The 20,916-nt window shown below is 48.1% G+C and overlaps 1 protein-coding gene across 3 annotated transcripts in view; it reads right to left on the reverse strand.

The window, feature by feature from the left end:
* The window catches only part of PUF60 (poly(U) binding splicing factor 60), a 44,102-nt gene extending 24,369 nt beyond the window's left edge, over positions 1 to 19,733 (reverse strand). For 2 of the 3 annotated variants that reach the window (XM_045003410.1, XM_045003408.1), the window contains exon 1: positions 19,584 to 19,733. In XM_045003410.1, coding sequence (XP_044859345.1) covers positions 19,584 to 19,718 — 135 coding nt within the window. In that variant the 5' untranslated portion in view covers positions 19,719 to 19,733. Of the gene's footprint in view, positions 1 to 7,202; positions 7,309 to 19,583 lie in introns of all 3 variants that reach the window. The other variant, XM_045003411.1, reaches the window with a different exon arrangement.
* Between the last annotated feature and the right edge of the window lie 1,183 nt (positions 19,734 to 20,916).

A 20,916-nucleotide genomic window follows, 5' to 3' on the forward strand; every position in this document is an offset into this window, starting at 1 on the left:
ATGGAGATAGGGGGACTCTCATCAGCTTAAGGACGAGCATTTAAGAGACGTAAGTGATTCTCTGGACATTTCTGGGAGAGATGGCAGTAAAAAGCCATTTTGCTTTAATCAAACATAACAAACCACATAAATAGTAGCAAAGAGTCCCGGGGCACCTTATAGACTAACAGACCTACTGGAGCATGAGCTTTCGTGAGTGAATACCTACTTCGTCAGCTGCATCTGTCTAAGTGGGTATTCACCCACGAAAGCTCATGCTCCAATAGGTCTGTTAGTCTATAAGGTGCCACAAGACTCTCTGCTGCTTTTACAGATCCAGACTAACACGGCTACCCCTCTGATACTTGACACATAAACAGTGAAAAGCATGAAGAGTTAGCAGATCAGGGATTGTCTACATCAGCCGTTCTCAAACTTTAGCAACCCAAGTACCCCCCTTTTGTTTTAAAATGTTTTGGGGACCCCCACCATCCCCACTGCTCAGCCTTGCCCTGTCCCCTTCCCTGCCCCTTCTCCAAGGCCCTGCCCACTCCATCCCCCCTCCCTGTCGCTCGCTATCCCACCACCCTCACTCATTTTCACCAGGCTGGGGCAGGGTTAAGGTACAGGATGGGGTGCGGGATCTGGCAGGGAATTTGGGTGCAGGACGGGATGGGGTGCAGGCTCAGGGAGGGTGTTTGGGTCCGGGCTCTGGGCTGGGGCAGGAGTATGGCGATCTTGGACAGCTCCCGAAAGTAACCAGCACATGCCTCTGGCAGTGGCTCTTAGGCGGGGGCAGGGGCTCTCCGCGCACTGCCCCTACCCAGAGGAACTACCACCACAGCTCCCATTGGCTGCAGTTCCCGGCTCGGGGCAGAGGCAGTGCCTGGAGACCCCCCTTCTCCCTCCAGGGGTAGCAGAGGCATGCTGGCTGCTTCCGGGAGCGGCGTGGAGCCAGGGCAGATAGGAAGCATGTTCCCCGGCATCCTGGGGGGGAGGAGTTTCTCAGGGAGAGCCCACAGACCCCTGGAGTACCCTCAGGAACCCTCAGGAGTTTGTGGACCCCAGTTTGAGAAATGCTGGTCTACGCTACTGAATCTAAAATATCATATTTTACACCGCAGTGCCACAGCAAAAGAGAAGCCAACTGTGGGTATGTCTACACAGCAAAGAAAAACCCGTGGCTGACCCATGCCAGCCGACTCAGGCTCATGGGACTTGGGCTGCAGGGCTGTTTTACTTCCGTGTAGACTTCCAGGCTTGGGCTGGAGTTTGGGCTCTGGGATCTTTGCACCCTGCAGGGTCCTAAAGCCCAGGCTCTAGCTCAAGCCCAGATGTCTGCACAGCAATAAAACAACCCCACAAGCCCAGGCGTGAGGATAGGCAGCCCCAAGAAAGATGTGCAAGCTGCAGGCACTCTGGTAGAGGCAGAACCATCATGGTTTCATACGGGAGAGTAAAAAAACCAGTACCAATCAAGATGCCATGCACAGAAATGTCAATCCAGAAACTGTCCAGAAGGGAAAACAGCAGAGGGTCACCCCTGCAGAACACAGAGTAACTGTAGAACTTTGGAGTCCCAGAGTCAATCTCAATATCATGAAGGAAAACCACAAAAGAATGGAGAAAGTTAAGTGCCCTCCAACCTAATTTAACAGGAGTGGCCTATATTTCCAAATAGCATGTTAAGCCCTAAGTTAGCTACTATGTCTACACTTACAATGCTGTAGCAGATGCACTGCTGTAGCACTTAAGGGACAACAGTACATATGCCAATGGGAGGGCTTCTCCTGTCGGTGTAGCTCAGGGGTAGGCAACCTATGGCATGGGTGCCGAAGGCGGCACGCAAGCTGATTTTCAATGGCACTGACACTGCCCAGGTCCTGACGACCGGTCCGGGGGGCTCTGCATTTTAATTTAATTTTAAATGAAGCTTCTTAAATATTTTGAAACCTTATTTACTTTACATACAACAATAGTTTAGTTATATATTATAGACCAGGGGTCGGCAACCTTTCAGAAGTGCTGTGCCGAATCTTCATTTATTCACTCTAATTTAAGGTTTCATGTGCCAATAATACATTTTAAAGTTTTTAGAAGGTCTCTTTCTATAAGTCTATAATATATAACTAAATTATTGTTGTATGTAAAGTAAATAAGGCGTTTAAAATGTTTAAGAAGCTTCATTTAAAATTAAATTAAAATGCAGAGCCCGCCGGACTGGTGGCCAGGACCTGGGCAGTGTGAGTGCCCTGAAAACCACCTCGCGTGCCGCCTTCGGCACCCATGCCATAGGTTGCCTACCTGTTATAGACTTACAGAAAGAGACCTTCTAAAAAGGTTAAAATGTATTACTGGCACGCAAAACCTTAAATAAGAGTGAATAAACGAAGGCTCGGCACATCACTTCTGAAAGGTTGCCGACCCCTGGTGTAGCTAATCCACCTCCCCGAGAGGCGATAGCTAGGTTGCTGGGAGTCTCTATTGATCTAGTGCAGTCTACACTGGAGGTTAGAGTGGTTTAACTGTGTCATTCAAAGGTGTGGATTTTTCACAGCCATGAGACACTTTGGCAGTGGAGACACAGCCGCTTTCAGCACTAAAACTTTAGTCGTTCGGGGTGGCTATTTTTTTTAAATCGCCAGGAGAGCTCTCCCCCAGTGATAAAGTGTGACTACACTGCCCACGTCACAGTGCTGCCGTGGCCACGCTGTAACGTGGGCAGTGTAGGCATACCCTTAGTTATGCCAACCTAATTTCCTAGTGCAGACCAGATCTTAGTTAGAAAGGTGTGTAGGGTGCAGTGTTGCTTCAATAAAATAAAAACTCAGGTCTTGTGACATGGAAGCACAGATCTGCATGGTCTCAGTGGCTGGAAAATAACCCAATAATAATGGGGGACTTCAACGACCCACACAGTCACTTAGAACATGTCGCCTAAGGACGAGATGCAGAAATCAAACGTCTAGACACCATTAATGACTACTTCTTGGAGCAGCTAGTCCTGGAACTCACAAGGGGAAAGAATTCTCAGTTTAGTCTTAACTGGCACACAGGATCTGGTCCCAGAGATGAATATAGCTGATCCGCTGGATAAAAGTGACCATAATGTATTTAAATTTAAAATGACTGTAGGGGGAAAATACCAAAGAAACCCACCACAGCAGCATTTAACTTCAGAAGGGGGAACTACACAAAAATGAGGAGGCTAGTTAAACTAAAAGGAAAAGCAACAAGAGTGAAATGCCTACAAGCTGCACGGAAACTTCTTAAAAACACCATAATGGAGGCTCAAACTAGATGTATACTCCAAATGAAAAAAATCAGTAAGAGCAGCAAAAAAATACCACCATGGCTAAACAACAAAATAAAAGAGGTGGTTAGAGACAAAGAGACAGCTTTTAAAAATAGGAAGTCAAATCCTAATGAGAAAGATAGAATGGAACACAAAATCTGGCAAGTCGCATGTAAAAGTATACTTAGGCAGGCCAAAAAGCAATCTGAAGAGCCACTAACAAAACCCACAAAAACTAACAGCAATTTTTTTAAGAACATCAGATGCAGGAAGCCTGCCAAACAATCAATGGAGCCACTGGACGATCCAGGTGCTAAAGGAGTTTCCCACATCTTAGTAATTCTTTTTAGGTGACAAATCCGAGGAACTGTTCCAGCTAGAGGTATCAAGAGAGGAGATTTTGGAACAATTGATAAAATCAACAGTAATAAGTTACCATGACCAGATGGGATTCACCCAGGAGTTCTGAAGGAATTCAAACACGAAATTGCAGAATTACTAACTGTGTGTAGCGGGGTGGTCACCCGCTCCTGCCCTGAGGGATATAAAGACAGTCTTGGGAGAGGGCTGTTGCAGGGGGAAGCAGCTATAGGGCCCCAATCAGGCCTCAGCTGGCCCTATATAAAAGCCAGAGAAGCCAGGAGCAGACACACAGGGTATGTCTACACTACAGAATTATTCCGATTTTACAGAAATCGATCTTTGGAAACATTGTATAAAGTCGAGTGCACGCGGCCAATGAAATTAATAGGCAGCTCGTTTAAAACTAACGTAAGGAAGTACTTCACACAACGCAGAGTCAACCTGTGGAACCTCTTGGCAGGGGATGAAGTAAATGCCAGAAGTATAAGTGGGTTTTAGAATTACTTGAATAGAACTTGTCACCTGTTGGGGTGATCTTCCAAGAATCAGCCAGTCACTGAAGTAAGGATACACCTGGATTTTTTGCCTCCTTAGAGGAGCTGCTATACCTGCCAAGCATTTGATTAATCCCCCTGGTGCTGTAGAAAGACCAAAGGGCAGGACCCTGTACTGGTAGGGGGCTGTTCCTGCCATGGCGCCCGCATACTGGCTGGTGGACAAGCATCCGCCGAAATGCCGCCAAAAAGCGGCGTTATCAAGCGCCGAAATGCTGCTGATTTTCGGTGGCATTTCAGCGGCGATGCCTCTTTATGTTGCCACTTCTCGGTGGCTTGTCATCCGGTGCCCGCCACCCGGAAAAGGTTGGGAACCACTCCCTTGAGGACTCTTTATTTTAAAGTCCCAAAGTGGTACCTGGTACCTCAGCAGAAGAGGAAAAGGAGCCCGTTCTGTGAGGTATGCCTTGCTTCAGTAAAGGAGAGGTCGGTACTGGGGATACTCCTTTAACTTGACACACCAGTGACTCCAAAAAGCTGGTGGCTTGGATATGTGCCAGTGTCAAGGAAAAATGAGGAACTCTGGTACTGAGTCTACCAAAGAGTCCCTTGATGGCTGGGGGGGGGGGGGGGGGGTGGGAAGAGGAAAAGAGGTGGGAAGGGGGTGTCCTAGGCTAACTGAAATTATTTAATGAAGAAATATATAAATAAAACTAAATATACTTTTCCCAATGGTCATAAAAGGAGAAAAATCATCCTAACTACACTACCAAAATAACACATACAAACTAAGGAAAACTGTACCATTAGCGGAGAAAGCAGGCACTGCAAGGTTTTTGTCTCACTGGCACAGGCAGTAAGAAGGAACTGAGGCCTGATCTACACTGGGGGGGGGGGGGGGGGCGGGGAAACGATAAAAGGCCTTGGCTACACGTACAAATTTGCAGCGCTGCAGCAGGGTGTGAAAACACACCCTCTCCAGCGCTGCAAATTGCGGCGCTGCAAAGCGCCAGTGTGGTCAAAGCGCGGCTCCCAGCGCTGTACGTTATTCCCCACAGGGAGGTGGAGTATGGACAGCGCTGGGAGAGCTTTCTCCCAGCACTGGCGCTTTGACTACACAAAGCGCTGCCGCGGCAGCGCTTTGAAGTGTAAGTGTAGCCAAAGCCTAAGTTATGCAACTTCAGCTACGTGAATAACGTAGGTGAAGTCGATGTACTTAGATCTACTCACTGTGGTGTTTTCACTACGGTGAGTCGACTGCTGCCACTCCCCCATGGACTCTGCCTGCGCCTCTCGTGCCGGTGGAGTACAGGAGTCGACGGGTTATCACGTCTACACTAGACATACACTGCTCTTTATGCTCTCAGGTGTCAGAGAGAAAGGAGGGGGGGGCTACAAGGGCACCTCAGGCAAAGGCCCAAAATAGACACTGGTGACCAAAAGAATTTGATCTTATGCACACAGGGCGCATGCACACCAAGAGTGGAATCCATGCAGTCGATCACTCACAGAAGAGTGGAAATATTCATTGACTACTTCTGCCATTTCTTTATCAGCAGCAATTTTACTATCCCCATCTTGTAGCAGACTTACAGCATTGCTAGGATTTCTTTTGTTTGGGGTATATTTAAAAAATTCCTTCTTGTTGTCCTTAAGCCTAGTAGCCGTAGATTTTCAATTATATCTTTAGCTTCTCTTATCAATTGCCTGCAACTGATGGCTGCTATTCATATCATGTTACCCATTTTTCCATTTGTGATTAGAGGGGATATTTTCCCTTTCCTTTACTGCTGCTTTCACTTTCCCTCTTAACCAGATCATTTTAAAATGAAGTCCTCTTTTATGATTGCGGAATAGTACTTGGGCATCTAGTAAAATTGTCTTTAAAAACTTCCAATTATAATTGATCTTTTAAAAAAATTTCCTCTCACTCAGTTTTGCTCGTGATTGTTTTCCTCTTCAGCTTCAAAATCCTTTTAAAACCAAGTATGTATAATTATTGTTTGGGACTATATATCCTGTTTGCACATAACAAATATAATTCATTGATAGCATCCATGTAATATCAGAAAACAGAAATCTCAGTCTCAAGCTCATGTCATAGAATTATGGTTTCTGAAATGTCCTCAAGTGAATGTCGAAGTGCCAGAAGGATTCGGAACAAAATGGAGAGAAGAAATAGCTTTTAAAATGTTCAATTAAAACTTATTTTGCGTAGAATGCTACCCACAACTTAGTTACAAGGTGGGATTCAGCATATCAACAAGGGATTTACTCAGTTTTCACATTAATTTAAAGGTGAACTGCAAAGCTATTATTCATAAAAATAATAGTGAGCACTTACCTAGCTTTGTTACAGCTTCAAAACATCTTAAAATGTTCGTGTGTTAAAACTCACGATCTCCAAAGTAAACCCAAATTATCCAGTTGGGGGGGAGGGTGGCGGGGGTGGCAAGGTGGTCAAGAACCAAAGCTCAGAGTAAAGTGACCTGCCAGAGGCCACGCACCAATTCAGTGTCAGAGCAGACACAAACTCAATTCCCAGCCCTATGCTAGATCCACCTTCCTCTAAAGAGATATTGAAAAAATGTCAAACATACAACACTGCTGCAACTAATGGAAATACTCTGTACACAAGCACTTACAAGAAAAATTGCTTTGTATGGGAGTATCAAGGGCCCTCCAGTTGTTGCCTGTGTGAGAGAGCCAATGCCTTTTGGTCAAGTGAATTTATTCAGGAAAGCCTAGTATTTTCTTCTCTTCCCCTCTTCTTCTCCTGCAGATTTGTGGAGGGTGAACTGGGTCTAGTACTTCCCTATCTCCTGGCAAAGCACAAAAGGAGTATTATCTCTTACCAAGTCCTCAGTGATAAAATAATCCAATTACAACCTAACAATTACTCCTGAAATGCAGCTAGTCCCTATTTCTATTATGGCTATCATGGAATCTAGCCTAGTTAACACACCCGGAAAAGGTTGGGAGAGGAGGAGAGAAATGGAAGGAAGAAGAAGAAAACAGGAGTGGCAGGCGGATAACTATCTTTATAAAAGTAATAAATAGAAACTGGATACCTGTTGCTATGAACACTGCTTCTGTAAGGAGGTCGGCCTTTTACGGTGGTTTGAACTCCAAGAGTTCAGGCACACTTGTTGGAAAATTATATGGATGGGAACTTCTCTAAAGTATAAACACATACAAGAGAAAAAAGAAAAATACAGAATCTAGTTTATTTTAGGAAATGTGAGTGACAAACAAAAATACAAAGATTAAACAAGACTTGGGGAAACAGGCAGAATGAAGCTGTAAACAATCAAGCTCTCTCCCTTACACACATTTTAACTGGCTACAGAAGGAAGGGGTGAGGGTGGAATGTCACACTCCCTCTCTTGCCTCTAGGCTTGGGAACCTGTTATCTAACACATGCTGGAGTAGCACAGCCCAGTATAGAGTTAACAGAATGCCTTGTGGGAGGTGCCATCATTTTCATCTCTTTTTTAAAAGGACCTGTATAGCTCACTCTGAATAACTCCCTGGCTGCAGTTTCTGTCACCGGAAATAAGGCATAAGACTGGAAATAAGGCATAAATTTCTAACAGAGGGTAATTAACCATTTACCAAGGGTCATGGAGGATTATCCTTCATAACCAATTTTTAAATCAAGACTGTATGTTTATCTATACCTGCAGATGTAGAGCGCCAGGAGTTAAAACCAGACCTCAAGACAGCAGCAGGGAAAGCGCTGCCATGTGTTCACATTGCCAGCTGCAAGTGCAGTGACTATAGCCACATTAAGTATCAGAGGGGTAGTTAGTCTGGATTTGTAAAAGCAGCAAAGAGTCCTGTGGCACCTTATAGACTAACAGACGTATTGGAGCATGAGCTTTCGTGGTCTCTGAAGTCTGGTCCTGAAGTTTTTTTTTTGTTTTTTTTTTTAAAGGTAGCCATCCTGCAGCAAAAAAACTTCAGGACCAGACTTCAAAGAGAAATTGCTGAGCCTCAGTTCATCTGCAAATTTGACACCATCAGCTCAGAATTAAACAAAGACTGTGAATGACTTGCCAACTACAGAAGCAGTTTCTCCTCCCTTGGTTTTCACACCTCAACTGCTAGAAGAGGGCCTCATCCTCCCTGATTGAACTAAGCTCATTATCTCTAGTCCGCTTCTTGCTTGCATATATATACCTGCCCCTGGAAATTTCCACTACATGCATCCGACGAAGTGGGTATTCACCCACGAAAGCTCATGCTCCAATACGTCTGTTAGTCTATAAGGTGCCACAGGACTCTTTGTTGCTTTTATACCCACATTAGCAGCCCTTTCAACACCATAGAGAGCAGTGCATTGTGGTAACTATCCCAGTGTGCAAGTGGCTTTGGAAAGGGTTTGCAATGCCTAATGAGGCAGGCACAGCATCACATGATGCAGGTTTCCCAATCCCATTGTTCCAGGGCATCCTACTAGATTGCCAGCTGTTTTTCAAATGGGGGAATGGAGTGTGACAGGGAGCGTGTTGTGTGTATGTGTGGGGAGAGACAGTGTGTTTTGGGGGACAGACAGTGCGTCAGCATGCTGTCTTGTAAGTTCAGACTGCAGCAGGGGGAAACCACATCAGGCCCCTCCCCACCACCATCCGTGTCTCTCTCACACACACACACCTCCGCAGCAGGAGCATTCCACAGTAATGGTTTGTTTTGTGTCCCGGAGCAGATAAGCATGCTGGCTGTCAGAAACAGAGTGTGCTTTGAAAGGGGATATCCACATCTCTGCAGCCAAGTTCAAAACAATGACGAGAGTGGCCACTTCACTTCAAGGGATTATGGGACGTTTCCGGAGGCCAATCACAGTGCAGTAATACAACATGTCGGCCACACTGACACCCTGGTGCTCCAGCCAGGGCGCAGCAAGCTCTATGCTTCTCCTGGAGGTGGATTACCAAAGTGCTCCAGCCACGCAGTCCAGGTGCTCTAAGTGCCTTGCCAGTGCGGACACCTCAGGAGGTAGGACACCCGAGGCTGATTTAATGTGCTCTAACTGGCAAGTGTAGACAAGGCCTAGAAGATGTGCTCTACGAACATTTTCAGGGACATTCTATGGCCTCTGTTTTACAGGAGGTCAGAGCAGATGATCAGAATGGTCCATTCTGGCCTTGGAATCTGTAACTGTCACAAAGTTGTGTTACATCAGGACACTTGCTCTCTTTACATATATCAAGAGGCCTGGCACTGACAAGTGCAGATTTTACAAAACTCTTTATATGATTCATAGGCAATTAGAAATAATTCTAGCAGAGAAACATCAGCAGCAGCAGCAGCACATCCCTCATAGCCTGACAGTGTTTGTTCCACCTTGCCCACAAAGCTCAGTATCCTTCAGGAAATTATTGCAAGGAAAGGAAGATCCATTTCACCAAGTGAATTCAGGCAGGTTGCAAGAAGCTGCAAAAATCTCTCACATAGATTGTTAGTCACTTTTCACTTACAGAAAACTCCCATTTATATATTTTAAAAAAATACAATGAATTTAAACCTACTAGCCTCCCACAGCATAGAATCTGTGTTCCCAGTTTCAGCACAGAATTTTGATCCAGAATTTAAAAGCCCCAGGAAATAGAAATTCTACACAAAAATTCTCACAAGTGAATTATACTCTTAATGAGTCTACTGAACACAAAACTCCTGTTAACTGACAGCAGATCCTCACAGAAATTACCTGTATTATACAGCTGCAACTATCCTCCCCAACAAAGACGACAATCACAGTTATCTTTTGGAAATATTTGGATACAATGGTGATAGGCACCAACTCTGTAGATGGAATTTCATTGCTGAGGGTACTGTGCTGTTGGAGGAAGACGTAAGACAGCTTTTCCTCAAGAGTCAAGGTGTTAATCCTAGCATTTTAATCACGCTCTTGTGCTTCCCTACATTTCACCAGCACTATTGAGTAGAAAAGCTGTTCTTAACAATCCTTCCCAAAAGTATACTGTGTAGCGATACTGGCAGGAATGGACACCCAGGCACTCCAGCTAGTAGGAGCCAGCAACTTCCCAGCTCTAATCTATACTCCAGCCACTCAGGCCCCGTGTTGACAAGTGTGACAGATTGGTGGTAGGTCTGTGTCAAACTGTAAACTCCATTTTGTGACTGTGACCGTCATATCAGGTTAAGATGTCCAGGTGATGTTGAACACCAGTCTAATTATTGAGGGTGGCCTATTCTATTCATGGCCTGGTCTACCCTACGAAGTTAGGTCAATGTAAGGCATCTTTGACTTTTTGACTCAAATACTTCATCTTTGGTCTTGCTTTGAGCAGGGGGTTGGACTAGATGACCTCCTGAGGTCTCTTCCAACCCTAACCTTCTAAGATTCCATGATCTTGCATTGACCTATCTGTGCATGTTTATGCTCAAATTTCTCTAGATGATTTAAGCACCCCATTTCTGTGACAGAGTAAGACCATCTGTCTACAAGGCATGGAGACGTGGTCAACCTCCTGAGGTTGATGCAGTGCAAGTATAGTTCACTTTGTGACCTCTGTTGACCCTAACAGTCCTCCAGCAGTTGTCCCACAATGCCCCAGTTCCTACGATAGTGACTACTATGGTCACAATTGTGAACTCCTTTGCCCAAGGGAGAGATCGGAAGCTGCCGCTTCCCCTTAAAACCTCCTGCTTATTTTTGAAATGCCTTTTTCTAATGGCCCTCCTCAGCGAGCACACCTAGTAGCTTGCCCTGATGGTGTTCAACTGCCTAACCAACCATGCTGACTCTGTGCACTTGACGCACTCCTGCCTGGAGTAAACAGGCGGTATTGGATCTCCTGGATCTGTGGGGAGAAGAGGCTGTGCAAGCACAGCTACAGACCAGCTGTAGAAACATGGACATTTACAAAAAGACTGCATGAGGGATGCAAGCAAAAGGGTGAAACGGGGACCAGCAATTACCTTTGAAAACTCATGGCGAACGGGGGAGGTCCCAGACGACTGGAAAAAGGCAAATGTATCGCCCATCTTTAAAAAAGGGAAGAATGAGAATCCAGGGAACTACAGACTGGTCAGCCTCACCTCAGTCCCTTGGAAAGTCATGGAGCAGGTCCTCAAGGAATCCTTTTTGAAGCACTTGGAGGAGAGGAAGGTGATCAGGAACAGTCAACATGGATTTGCCAAGGTCAAGCCATGCCTGACCAACCTGATTGCCTTCTATGATATGATAACTGGCTCTGTGGATATGGGGAAAATGATGGACGTGATATACCTTGACTTCAGCAAAGCTTTTGATTTAGCCTCCCACAGTATTCTTGCCAGCAGGTTAAAAAACTATGGATGGATGAATGGACTATAAAGGTGGATAGAAAGCTGGATAGATGGTCGGGCTCAAGAGATAGTGATCAACAGCTCGATGTCTAGTTGGCAGCCGGTATCAAGGTGCATGCCCCAGGGGCTGGTTTTGTTCAACAGTACTAGCTGTTGGTGTGAGTGAGTGTGCTCGACTGTTTGAATTTTAATTGTGATTCTGATTTCAGGTGACTTCAGTTTCAGTTACAGCTGCTGTGGCAGTTGGAACTGAGTGCCTGACCTTGTTCCCTTGATTGCCTTTGATTGGCCTTCCCCAGTGTGACTCACGAGGGGGAGGGACTGACCTAGGCAAGCAGGCTTTAAAAGCCAGAGGCAGAGCGACCAGGGGAGCAGAGTGGACAGGGAGCTGCAGACAGGGGAGTCTGAGAGGGAGTTTGACAGAGGGAGGCTTACGATGGTTAGGAAGACCCGCAACGCCTGTGCCAGCACTGCTTCTGTCTCCTCCACCTGCGCCTGCAGCCAGACAGAGCACCTGAGCATGGATGCTTCTACCCAGATCCTGGTGTGGTTTTGCAGGGACTGTAACTTGCAATTTCCACTTACTGATATCCAGGCTGGGTCGGAATCCAATGTGAAAGGTGCCTACTGGTGGAATCTCTCAGGCAGCAGGTGGGAGAGCTACAGGAGGAGGTGGCTGGGTTGAGGAGCATCCAAATCCACGAGCAATTCCTGGAAAGTGTCCATGTGCAGACAGCTGAGATAGCTGTCCCAGTACACAGGACTGCTGACACACCATTGGTGGAGGAGGAGATGGCTCAGGGTGGACACTGGCAGCTGGTTACTTCTGGCAGCGGGCAGTGCTCCACCCCTGCTCCAAACCCTCCCACCGTGGTAATAGGTAACTGTTATGCTCTTCTTGATACAGGAGAGAAGGAATCACCCCCTACAGTAGAGGAGGAGAAGCCTTGTACCCCTAAGGCTGGGAGGTCTGCTGCCACCACTGCGAATAGGAAACGTAGGGTAGTGGTGGTCGGAGACTCTCTGCTGAGGGGGACGGAGGCGCCCATCTGTCGCCCTGACATTTCATCTCGGGAGGTATGCTGCCTGCCGGGGGCCTGTATCCAAGATGTTACAGAGGCATTGTCGAGGATTATCCAGCCCTCTGACTACTACCCCATGCTACTCATCCATTTGGGCACAAATGATACTGCGAGGTGTGACACTGAGCGGATCAAGAGTGACTACAGGGCTCTGGGAGTATGGGTGAAGGAGTTTGGAGCACAGGTGGTATTCTCTTTGATTCTTCCTGTCAAAGGTAGGGGCCCGGGCAGAGAAAGGTGCATTGTGGAGGTGAATGCTTGGCTGCGAAGATGGTGTCGCCGGGAGGGCTTTGGCTTCCTTGACCACGGGATGCTATTCCAGGAAGGACTGCTAGGCAGAGATGGCGGTCACCTTTCGAGGAGGGAAAAGACCTTATTTGAACACAGACTGGCTAACCTAGTGAGGAGGGCTTTAAACTAGATTTGACAGGGACAGGTAAGCAAAGCCCACAGGTAAGTGGGGAACATGGAGACCTGGGAGATGGGTCGGAAATAAGAGGGAGCGTGGGCTATAATGGCAGAGAGAAAGGAGGGTCAGGGCAAAACTGGGAGGCAAGATCAAACCAGTATCTTAGATGCCTAGATACAAATGCAAGAAGTATGGGTAATAAGCAGGAAGACCTGGAAGTCCTAATAAATAAATACAACTATGACATCGTTGGCATCACTGAAACTTGGTGGGATAATACACGATTGGAATGTTGGTGTGGATGGATACAGCTTGCACAGGAAGGATAGACAGGGGGAAAAGGGAGGAGGTGTTGCTTTATATATTAAAAATGTACACACACGGACTGAGGTGGAGACGGACATAGGAGACAGAAGTGTTGAGAGTCCGAAGAAGTGGGTATTCACCCACGAAAGCTCATGCTGCAAAACGTCTGTTAGTCTATAAGGTGCCACAGGATTCTTTGCTGCTTCTATGACTCTATGAACAGTGCCGTGTGAAAACAAAAGAGCTGCACCAGGCACAGCACAAGGCCGCGGAGGCAAACAATCTGATGCTGAGCTGCAAACTGCTTCTTTTGCAAGGGGCTGCATGCTGTACTTGACAGGGACCCCACCAGCACTTTGTAACCACCATGGATGTCTCAGAGGAGCCCAAGACAGAGACCTCTTCCATGAACAGGGAGGAGGAGGGAAGAGATACAGCACGGGGTTCAGCCATGCCACGAGCCAGGACCTGTTCAGCACTCCACCAGTTTTATTAGTCCTAGCAGCACGGATGAGCCTGGTGAAGGTGTAAGTGTGTGCAAAAGCATCTACTAGGGATAAACATTTTTAAATCAGAAGGCTCAAATTACTTGCACCAAGAATCCTAAGAGAGTTGGATGAGGAGATCTCTGGCCAGCTATTTATTTTCAAACAAATCCTGGCACACCAGGGAAATTCCAGAAGAACAGAAGAGTGCTAATGTTGCACCAATACTCAAAAAGGGCAAGCAGGATGACCCAGGCTGGGTTGCTAACCTGACATCAACCACAGCAAAATAATGGAAATGCTAATGTGGGATTCAATCAAAGAATTAATGCTAGTCAACATGGTTTTACCGAAAATAAGTCTTGCCAAACAAACTTTATTCTACTTTTTGATGAGATACAAGTTTGGTTCATAAAGGTAACCGAATAGATGTACTTGCGTACACTTAACAGTGAAGACACTATCTATGCCAATGGGACAACTTCTCCCATTGGTGTAGGTACTCCACCTCCCTGGGAGGCGGTACCTATATTGACAGAAGAAGCCCTCCCATTGACATAGTACTGTCTACACCAGAGGTTAGGTCAGTATAACTGTGTTTCTCAGGGGTGTGGCTTTTCCACACTCCTGAACAACATAGTTATACCGACATAAGTTGGTAGTGTAGACCAGGGCTTAGTCTTTTATAAGGTATTTGACTTCATACTGCATGTCAGTCAAATTACAAAGTTAGCACTATAAAATAACAAATATGGCACACATTAAATGGATTAAGGCTGCCTGATTGTGACTCAAAAACCTCTTCATGCCAACTAGCAAGGGGGTGCTGTTGTTACAGAAATCTTATGAGTCTGCTGTGCATATTCTGTTTTACCAAAAAAGCAGCAAAGAGTCTTGTGGCACCATATAGACTAACAGACGTTTTGGAGCATAAGCTTTCGTGGGTGAATACCCACTTCGTCGGATGCATGTAGTGGAAATCTACAGGGGCAGGTATATATAAGCAAGCAAGAGGCAGGCTAGAGATAACGAGGTTAGTTCAATCAGGGAGGATGAGGCCCTCTTCTAGCAGCTGAGGTGTGAAAACCAAGGGAGGAGAAACTGGCTTTGTAGTTGGCAAGCCATTCACAGTCTTTGTTTAATCCTGAGATGACGGTGTCAAATTTGCAGATGAACTGAAGCTCAGCAGTTTCTCTTTGAAGTCTGGTCCTGAAGTTTTTTTGCTGCAGGATGGCCACCTTAAGATCCGCTATGGTGTGGCCAGGGAGGTTGAAGTGTTCTCCTACAGGTTTTTGTATATTGCCATTCCTAATATCTGATTTGTGTCCATTTATCCTTTTCCGTAGAGACTGTCCAGTTTGGCCGATGTACATAGCAGAGGGGCATTGCTGGCATATGATGGCATATATTACATTGGTGGATGTGCAGGTGAATGAACCGGTGATGGTGTGGCTGATCTGGTTAGGTCCTGTGATGGTGTTGCTGGTGTAGATATGTGGGCAGAGTTGGCATCGAGGTTTGTTGCATGGATTGGTTCCTGAGTTAGAGTTACTATGGTGCAGTGTGCAGTTACTTGTGAGAATATGCTTCAGGTTGGCAGGTTGTCTGTGGGCGAGGACTGGCCTGCTACCCAAGGCCTGTGAAAGTGTGGGATCATTGTCCAGGATGGGTTGTAGATCCCTGATGATGCGTTGGAGGGGTTTTAGCTGGGGACTGTATGTGATGGCCAGTGGAGTCCTGTTGGTTTCTTTCTTGGGTTTGTCTTGCAGTAGGAGGCTTCTGGGTACATGTCTGGCTCTGTTGATCTGTTTCCTTATTTCCTCGTGCGGGTACTATAGTTTTGAAAATGCTTGATGGAGATTTTGTAGGTGTTGGTCTCTGTCTGAGGGGTTAGAGCAGATACGGTTGTACCTCAGTGCTTGGCTGTAGACAATGGATCGTGTGGTGTGCCCGGGATGGAAGCTGGAGGCATGAAGGTAGGCATAGTGGTCGGTAGGTTTTCGGTATAGGGTGGTGGTAATGTGACCATCACTTATTTGCACCGTGGTGTCTAGGAAGTGGACCTCCCGTGTAGATTGGTCCAGGCTGAGGTTGATGGTGGGGTGGAAGCTGTTGAAATCGTGGTGGAATTTTTCCAGAGTCTCCTTCCCATGGGTCCAGATGATGAAGATGTCATCAATGTAGCATAGGTAGAGAAGGGGCCTGAGTGGACGAGAGCTGAGACAGTGTTGTTCCAGGTCAGCCATAAAAATGTTGGCATATTGTGGGGCCATGCGGGTGCCCATAGTGGTGCCACTGATCTGGAGATATATATTATCAAATTTGAAATAGTTGTGTGTGAGGATAAAGGCACAGAGCTCAGCAACCAGTTGTGCTGTGGCATCATCAGGGATACTGTTCCTGACAGCTCGTATTCCATCAGTGTGTGGGATGTTTGTGTAGAGAGCCTCTACATCCATGGTGGCTAGGATGGTGTTTTCTGGAAGGTCACCAATGCATTGTAGTTTCCTCAGGAAATCAGTGGTGTCACAGAGATAGCTGGGAGTGCTGGTAACATAGGGTCTGAGTAAAGAGTCCACATATCCAGACAGTCCTTCAGTGAGAGTGCCAATGCCCGAGATGATGGGGGGGTCCGGGATTTCCGGGTTTGTGGATCTTGGGTAGTAGATAGAATAACCTTGGTCGGGGCTCTAAGGGTATGTTGATTTGTTCCGGTGTTAGTGTAGGGAGTGTCCTGAATAGATGATGCCATGCCAGGTTTCAAACAAAATCCAGTATCACACTGGTCATCAATATAATTGTAAAATGGACAGATTCTATGTAAGGATTTATGTATACTGAAAATATGGTTTTACCCGTCTATAGCAAGATATTAGTTACAGCTATAGATTATGGATTGATTACTTAAGAATTCTCGGTTATCACTTTGAGGGTTGACAGGTTCTTGTCCCAAGATCAGACCCAATATTATTCAAATTGTTATATGGTTGGGAACCCCAATGTGCACAGCTGCAACACTCACACTATAGAAACTGTTCTATATTTACAAATTTTCACCAGCTGAGGTTTTCCTCCAGACGGAGGGTATGGAATGTGTAGGTCTCTGTTGGGATGTAAATTAAGCACTGTAAGCTAACACAATGAATGTCCCTTTATATACAGGTTTCAGAGTAGCAGCCATGTTAGTCTGTATCCGCAAAAAGAACAGGAGTACTTGTGGCACCTTAGAGACTAACAAATTTATTTGAGCATAAGTTTCGTGGGCTACAGCTCACTTCTTCGGATGCACAGAATGGAACACGCAGACAGGAGATATTTAAACATACAGAGAAGTGAGCTGTAGCCCACGAAAGCTTATGCTGAAATAAATTTGTTAGTCTCTAAGGTGCCACAAGTCCTCCTATTCTTTTTGTCTAAAATTGGCCATCTTGATTATCACTACAAACGTTTTTTTTTCTCCTGCTGATAATAGCTCACCTTAATTAGCTAGCCTCTTACAGTTGGTATGGCTACTTCCACTTTTTCATGTCCTCTGTATGGAACATATGGTAAGATGATATATGTACATTCTAGCCCACAAAAGCTTATGCTCAAATAAATTTGTTAGTCTCTAAGGTACCACAAGTACTCAAAATTAAGTGATTCTGCACTGCTATGGTCACAAAGCTGTTCTTCAGTCAACCAAAAGTCTATGGTGCACTTCTGTCAGATTCCTTGATGTCTTTCCCCGACAATGGACCCAACACCAAGCCAATGCTTGGGCAGAATGCTCTTGTCCCACTATCATGGTCCACTTCAAAGAAAAGAAAGCAAAATAAAGAGCAGATATGTAAGGCTTCTATTTTATTTTGGTCTTGTTGGAAGAGCTCATACACTAACAGTGACAGTGTGGTGCAGAATTCTAAAGTCTGTATAAGGAACATTTTATTCAGAATTTCTTTTGGATGCCATTCTAAATATCCAATCACTATTCACAAAAAGAAGCTCAAAGCGGCCACCCTAAAACTGAGCAGTACATTTCCATTTTTGCTTCTCTCATGCCTCTTATCTAGACTTCTGTTCTGGAAAAAAGTCACCTCCCCCCTTCTGGGTCTCTTATTTTGGGGTGTGTTCTAATATATACAGGATCATGCCAGTGCTGTTTGCAAATAGCACAATGAGTTACTAAGAACTTAGCCACTAACTCTGCTGCACCTTTTGGTGACAGGACAAGGAGGAAACACAATCAAGTAATTTGTCTCTTCTCCCCACATAACACCTGCAGAAAACGGGAGAACAGCAGAGTACTGTAAAACTATTACTGCCTGGGAACTACCAAGTCATTAATTGCTTCTCTACTACTCAACATGCCAGGGACATCTGGCCACACATGCCTCCAGTGTTGCCCAATGTTCCAGGCACATTGCCATGTTCCATTCTGATTTCAATAGGACACCACTGCTAAGCTCCCAATATGAAGTATCTGCAGAAAGTGAATTAAACAGCAAAGAGAAAATTAAGAGGCCACCACATATAAGGGAAGGTATCTTTGTAGAATACTGACACAGACAATGTGACAACTATGAAAACAATAGTAAAAAGGGTGAATACTGATGCCTAGTACCTCATGTATTTTGAAGACAATTAAGACTTATGCAGCGGTGTAAAATTAATGAAAACACATTCAGAAAAAAGTTCAATTAAGGGAAAACCCCAATGAAATAGCAACCACACAGAATAGGAATTATCTTTAGACCCCATTTTTTTCTTTTTAGGAGCAGAGCCAGAAGAAGGAAGCACAATTTCCTCCCTATTAGTTATCCCAACAGCATACACTTCTTCCCTGCTATGTTTACATTTCACAAATTCTGCAGCTTTCCTCCTGACATTTCACAATGCACAGCACACCGCGGAAGCCCCAAACTCTACACAGAGCCTCTGACGTACTGCACGCTCTAGGGATGACTGCACTGGTACACTTCTCTACTGTATATTATCACTAGGCAGTATTCTTGCCATCTTCTGAGGTTGCTGGAGAAAAGGACCATGGCGTCTCCAAACAGAAACTCCTCTTTCGGTCAGGCAAGAACCTCCTCCTAGATAAACATGAAACTAAACGTCTTCCAAGTGTGGCTACAAAATGGAGAACAAAGGGCTTTGAGTAACTCCTTAACGGCAGCGACAAGCCATCACTCGAGCCCACAAGACAGAAACACTCTGCAAACAGAGGATCGGTCGTGTTACAATGAGACCCCAGGGAGGAGCAGGAATCCTTTAGAAAAGGCAGTGAAGCCCGTCACAGTTCTCCCCGAACTGACCTAAATCTCCCACGGTCTCATCCATCACCAAACAGGCACCGTCTGCTGCTGCGGACGGCGGGGCCGCTTCGTAGTTTCTGGCCGTTACAAGGGCCCAGTGACGTCCGTGGTGTTACCCACAGCCCCGGTTGTAGCACGAGCCTCCCGGGTAGTTTTCCTTACCCCTCCCGCCCCCCCGCCCGCGGCGCGGGGACTTGTACCGGGGCCAGTTCGCAGCGAAGCCCCAGCGGCCTAGGAACCAGATCGCAGCAAGGCGCCCAGCACGTGCTGGCTCCCGAGCCCCGCGGCCGGGCGGGCGGGCGGAACGCGGCTGTTTCACCCTCGGGCCGGGCCGGGCCGGGCCGGGCGCCCCGCAGGAGACGTCCCGCGGGCTGAGAACCGAAGCGGCGCTGCGGGGCCTGCAGCCTGCGCCCCGCCCCGCCAGGCTCGGCGGGGGGACAGGGCTCGGCTCGGCCCCCGCACGCCCGGCCCCAAGGGAGGGGGGCCCGGCCCGGCCCGCTCCCCGTGCTGCCGCCGGGGGTCCCCGGGGCCGCCCCCGCGCGGAGAAGGGCCCACTCACCAGGGTGATAGTCGTCGTCGTCGCCATCTTGTCCAGCCGGCCCTGGGCCCCGTCGCCGCCTCCTCCTCGGCGGGAATCTCGCGAAAGGTCAGCGCCTGCGCGGAGCGGAGGGGAACTCTCGCGGGATCTTACCATCGGCCACTTTAGACAGGAACTCTCGCGAGAACTGCCTCGCTGCCCGAAGGGGCGGAGTGGCGGGGCCTGGCTCTCTGGCTCCGCCCGCTATTTCCGAGGGGGGCGGGGGCAAAGCTAGCGAGAAGCCCCGCCTCCCCCCAGCTCGGACGGGAGCTGAGAGGGGCCAGGGCCGGGTCCCGGTCCCGTGACTGGGGGGTGGAGGCGCCTGCCGCGGTTAACGTGGGGGGGTGTTCGGCGGCGTGGGGCTGGGGAGGGCTCGGCCCGCAGAGCAGCGAGGCAGCTCAGGGGGCAGGGAGGGGGCTGCGCGGGCGGGGGTGGCTAGGGGCAGCTCAGGGGGTGGGGAGGGGCTGTGTGGGGTGGGGGAGCAGCTCAGGGTGCAGGGAGGGGGTGGCTAGGGGCTGTGTGGGGGGGGGGGCAACTCAGGGTGCAGGGAGGGGGTCACTAGGGGCTGGGTGGGGGCAGGGGGTAGCTCAGGGTGCAGGGAGGGGGTGGCTAGGGGCTGTGTGGGGGTGGGGGCAGCTCAGGGTGCAGGGAGGAGGTAGCTAGGGGTTGGGTGGGGGCGGGGGTAGCTCAGGGTGCAGGGAGGGGGTAGTTAGGGGCTGTGTGGGGGCAGTGGGCAGCTCAGGGTGCAGGGAGGGGGTAGTTAGGGGCAGTGTGGGGGCGGGGGTAGCTCAGGGTGCAGGGAGGGGGTAGTTAGGGGCTGTGTGGGGGCAGTGGGCAGCTCAGGGTGCAGGGAGGGGGTCACTAGGGGCTGGGTGGGGGCGGGGGTAGCTCAGGGTGCAGGGAGGGGGTCGCTAGGGGCTGGGTGGGGGCGGGGGTAGCTCAGGGTGCAGGGAGGGGGTAGAAAGGGGCTGTGTGGGGGCAGGGGTAGCTCAGGGTGCAGGGAGGGGGTCACTAGGGGCTGGGTGGGGGCAGGGGGTAGCTCAGGGTGCAGGGAGGTAGCTACTGTGTGGGGCAGGGGTAGCTCAGGGTTGCTAGGAGCTGGGTGCAAGCGGGGAGTAGGTCAGGGTGCAGGGAAGGGGGTCACTAGGGGCTGTGTGGGGGCAGGGAGCAGCTCAGGGTGCAGGGAGGGTTGTACCTAGGGGCTGGGTGCGGGGGCAGCTCAGGGTGCAGGGAGGGGGTCACTAGGGGCTGTGTGGGGGCAGGGGTAGCTCAGGGTGCAGGGAGGGGGTTGCTCGGGGCTGTGTGGGGGCAGGGG

The sequence above is a fragment of the Mauremys mutica genome, chromosome 2, assembly GCF_020497125.1.
Source record: "Mauremys mutica isolate MM-2020 ecotype Southern chromosome 2, ASM2049712v1, whole genome shotgun sequence".
In the NCBI taxonomy this organism is placed as follows: Eukaryota; Metazoa; Chordata; order Testudines; family Geoemydidae; genus Mauremys; species Mauremys mutica.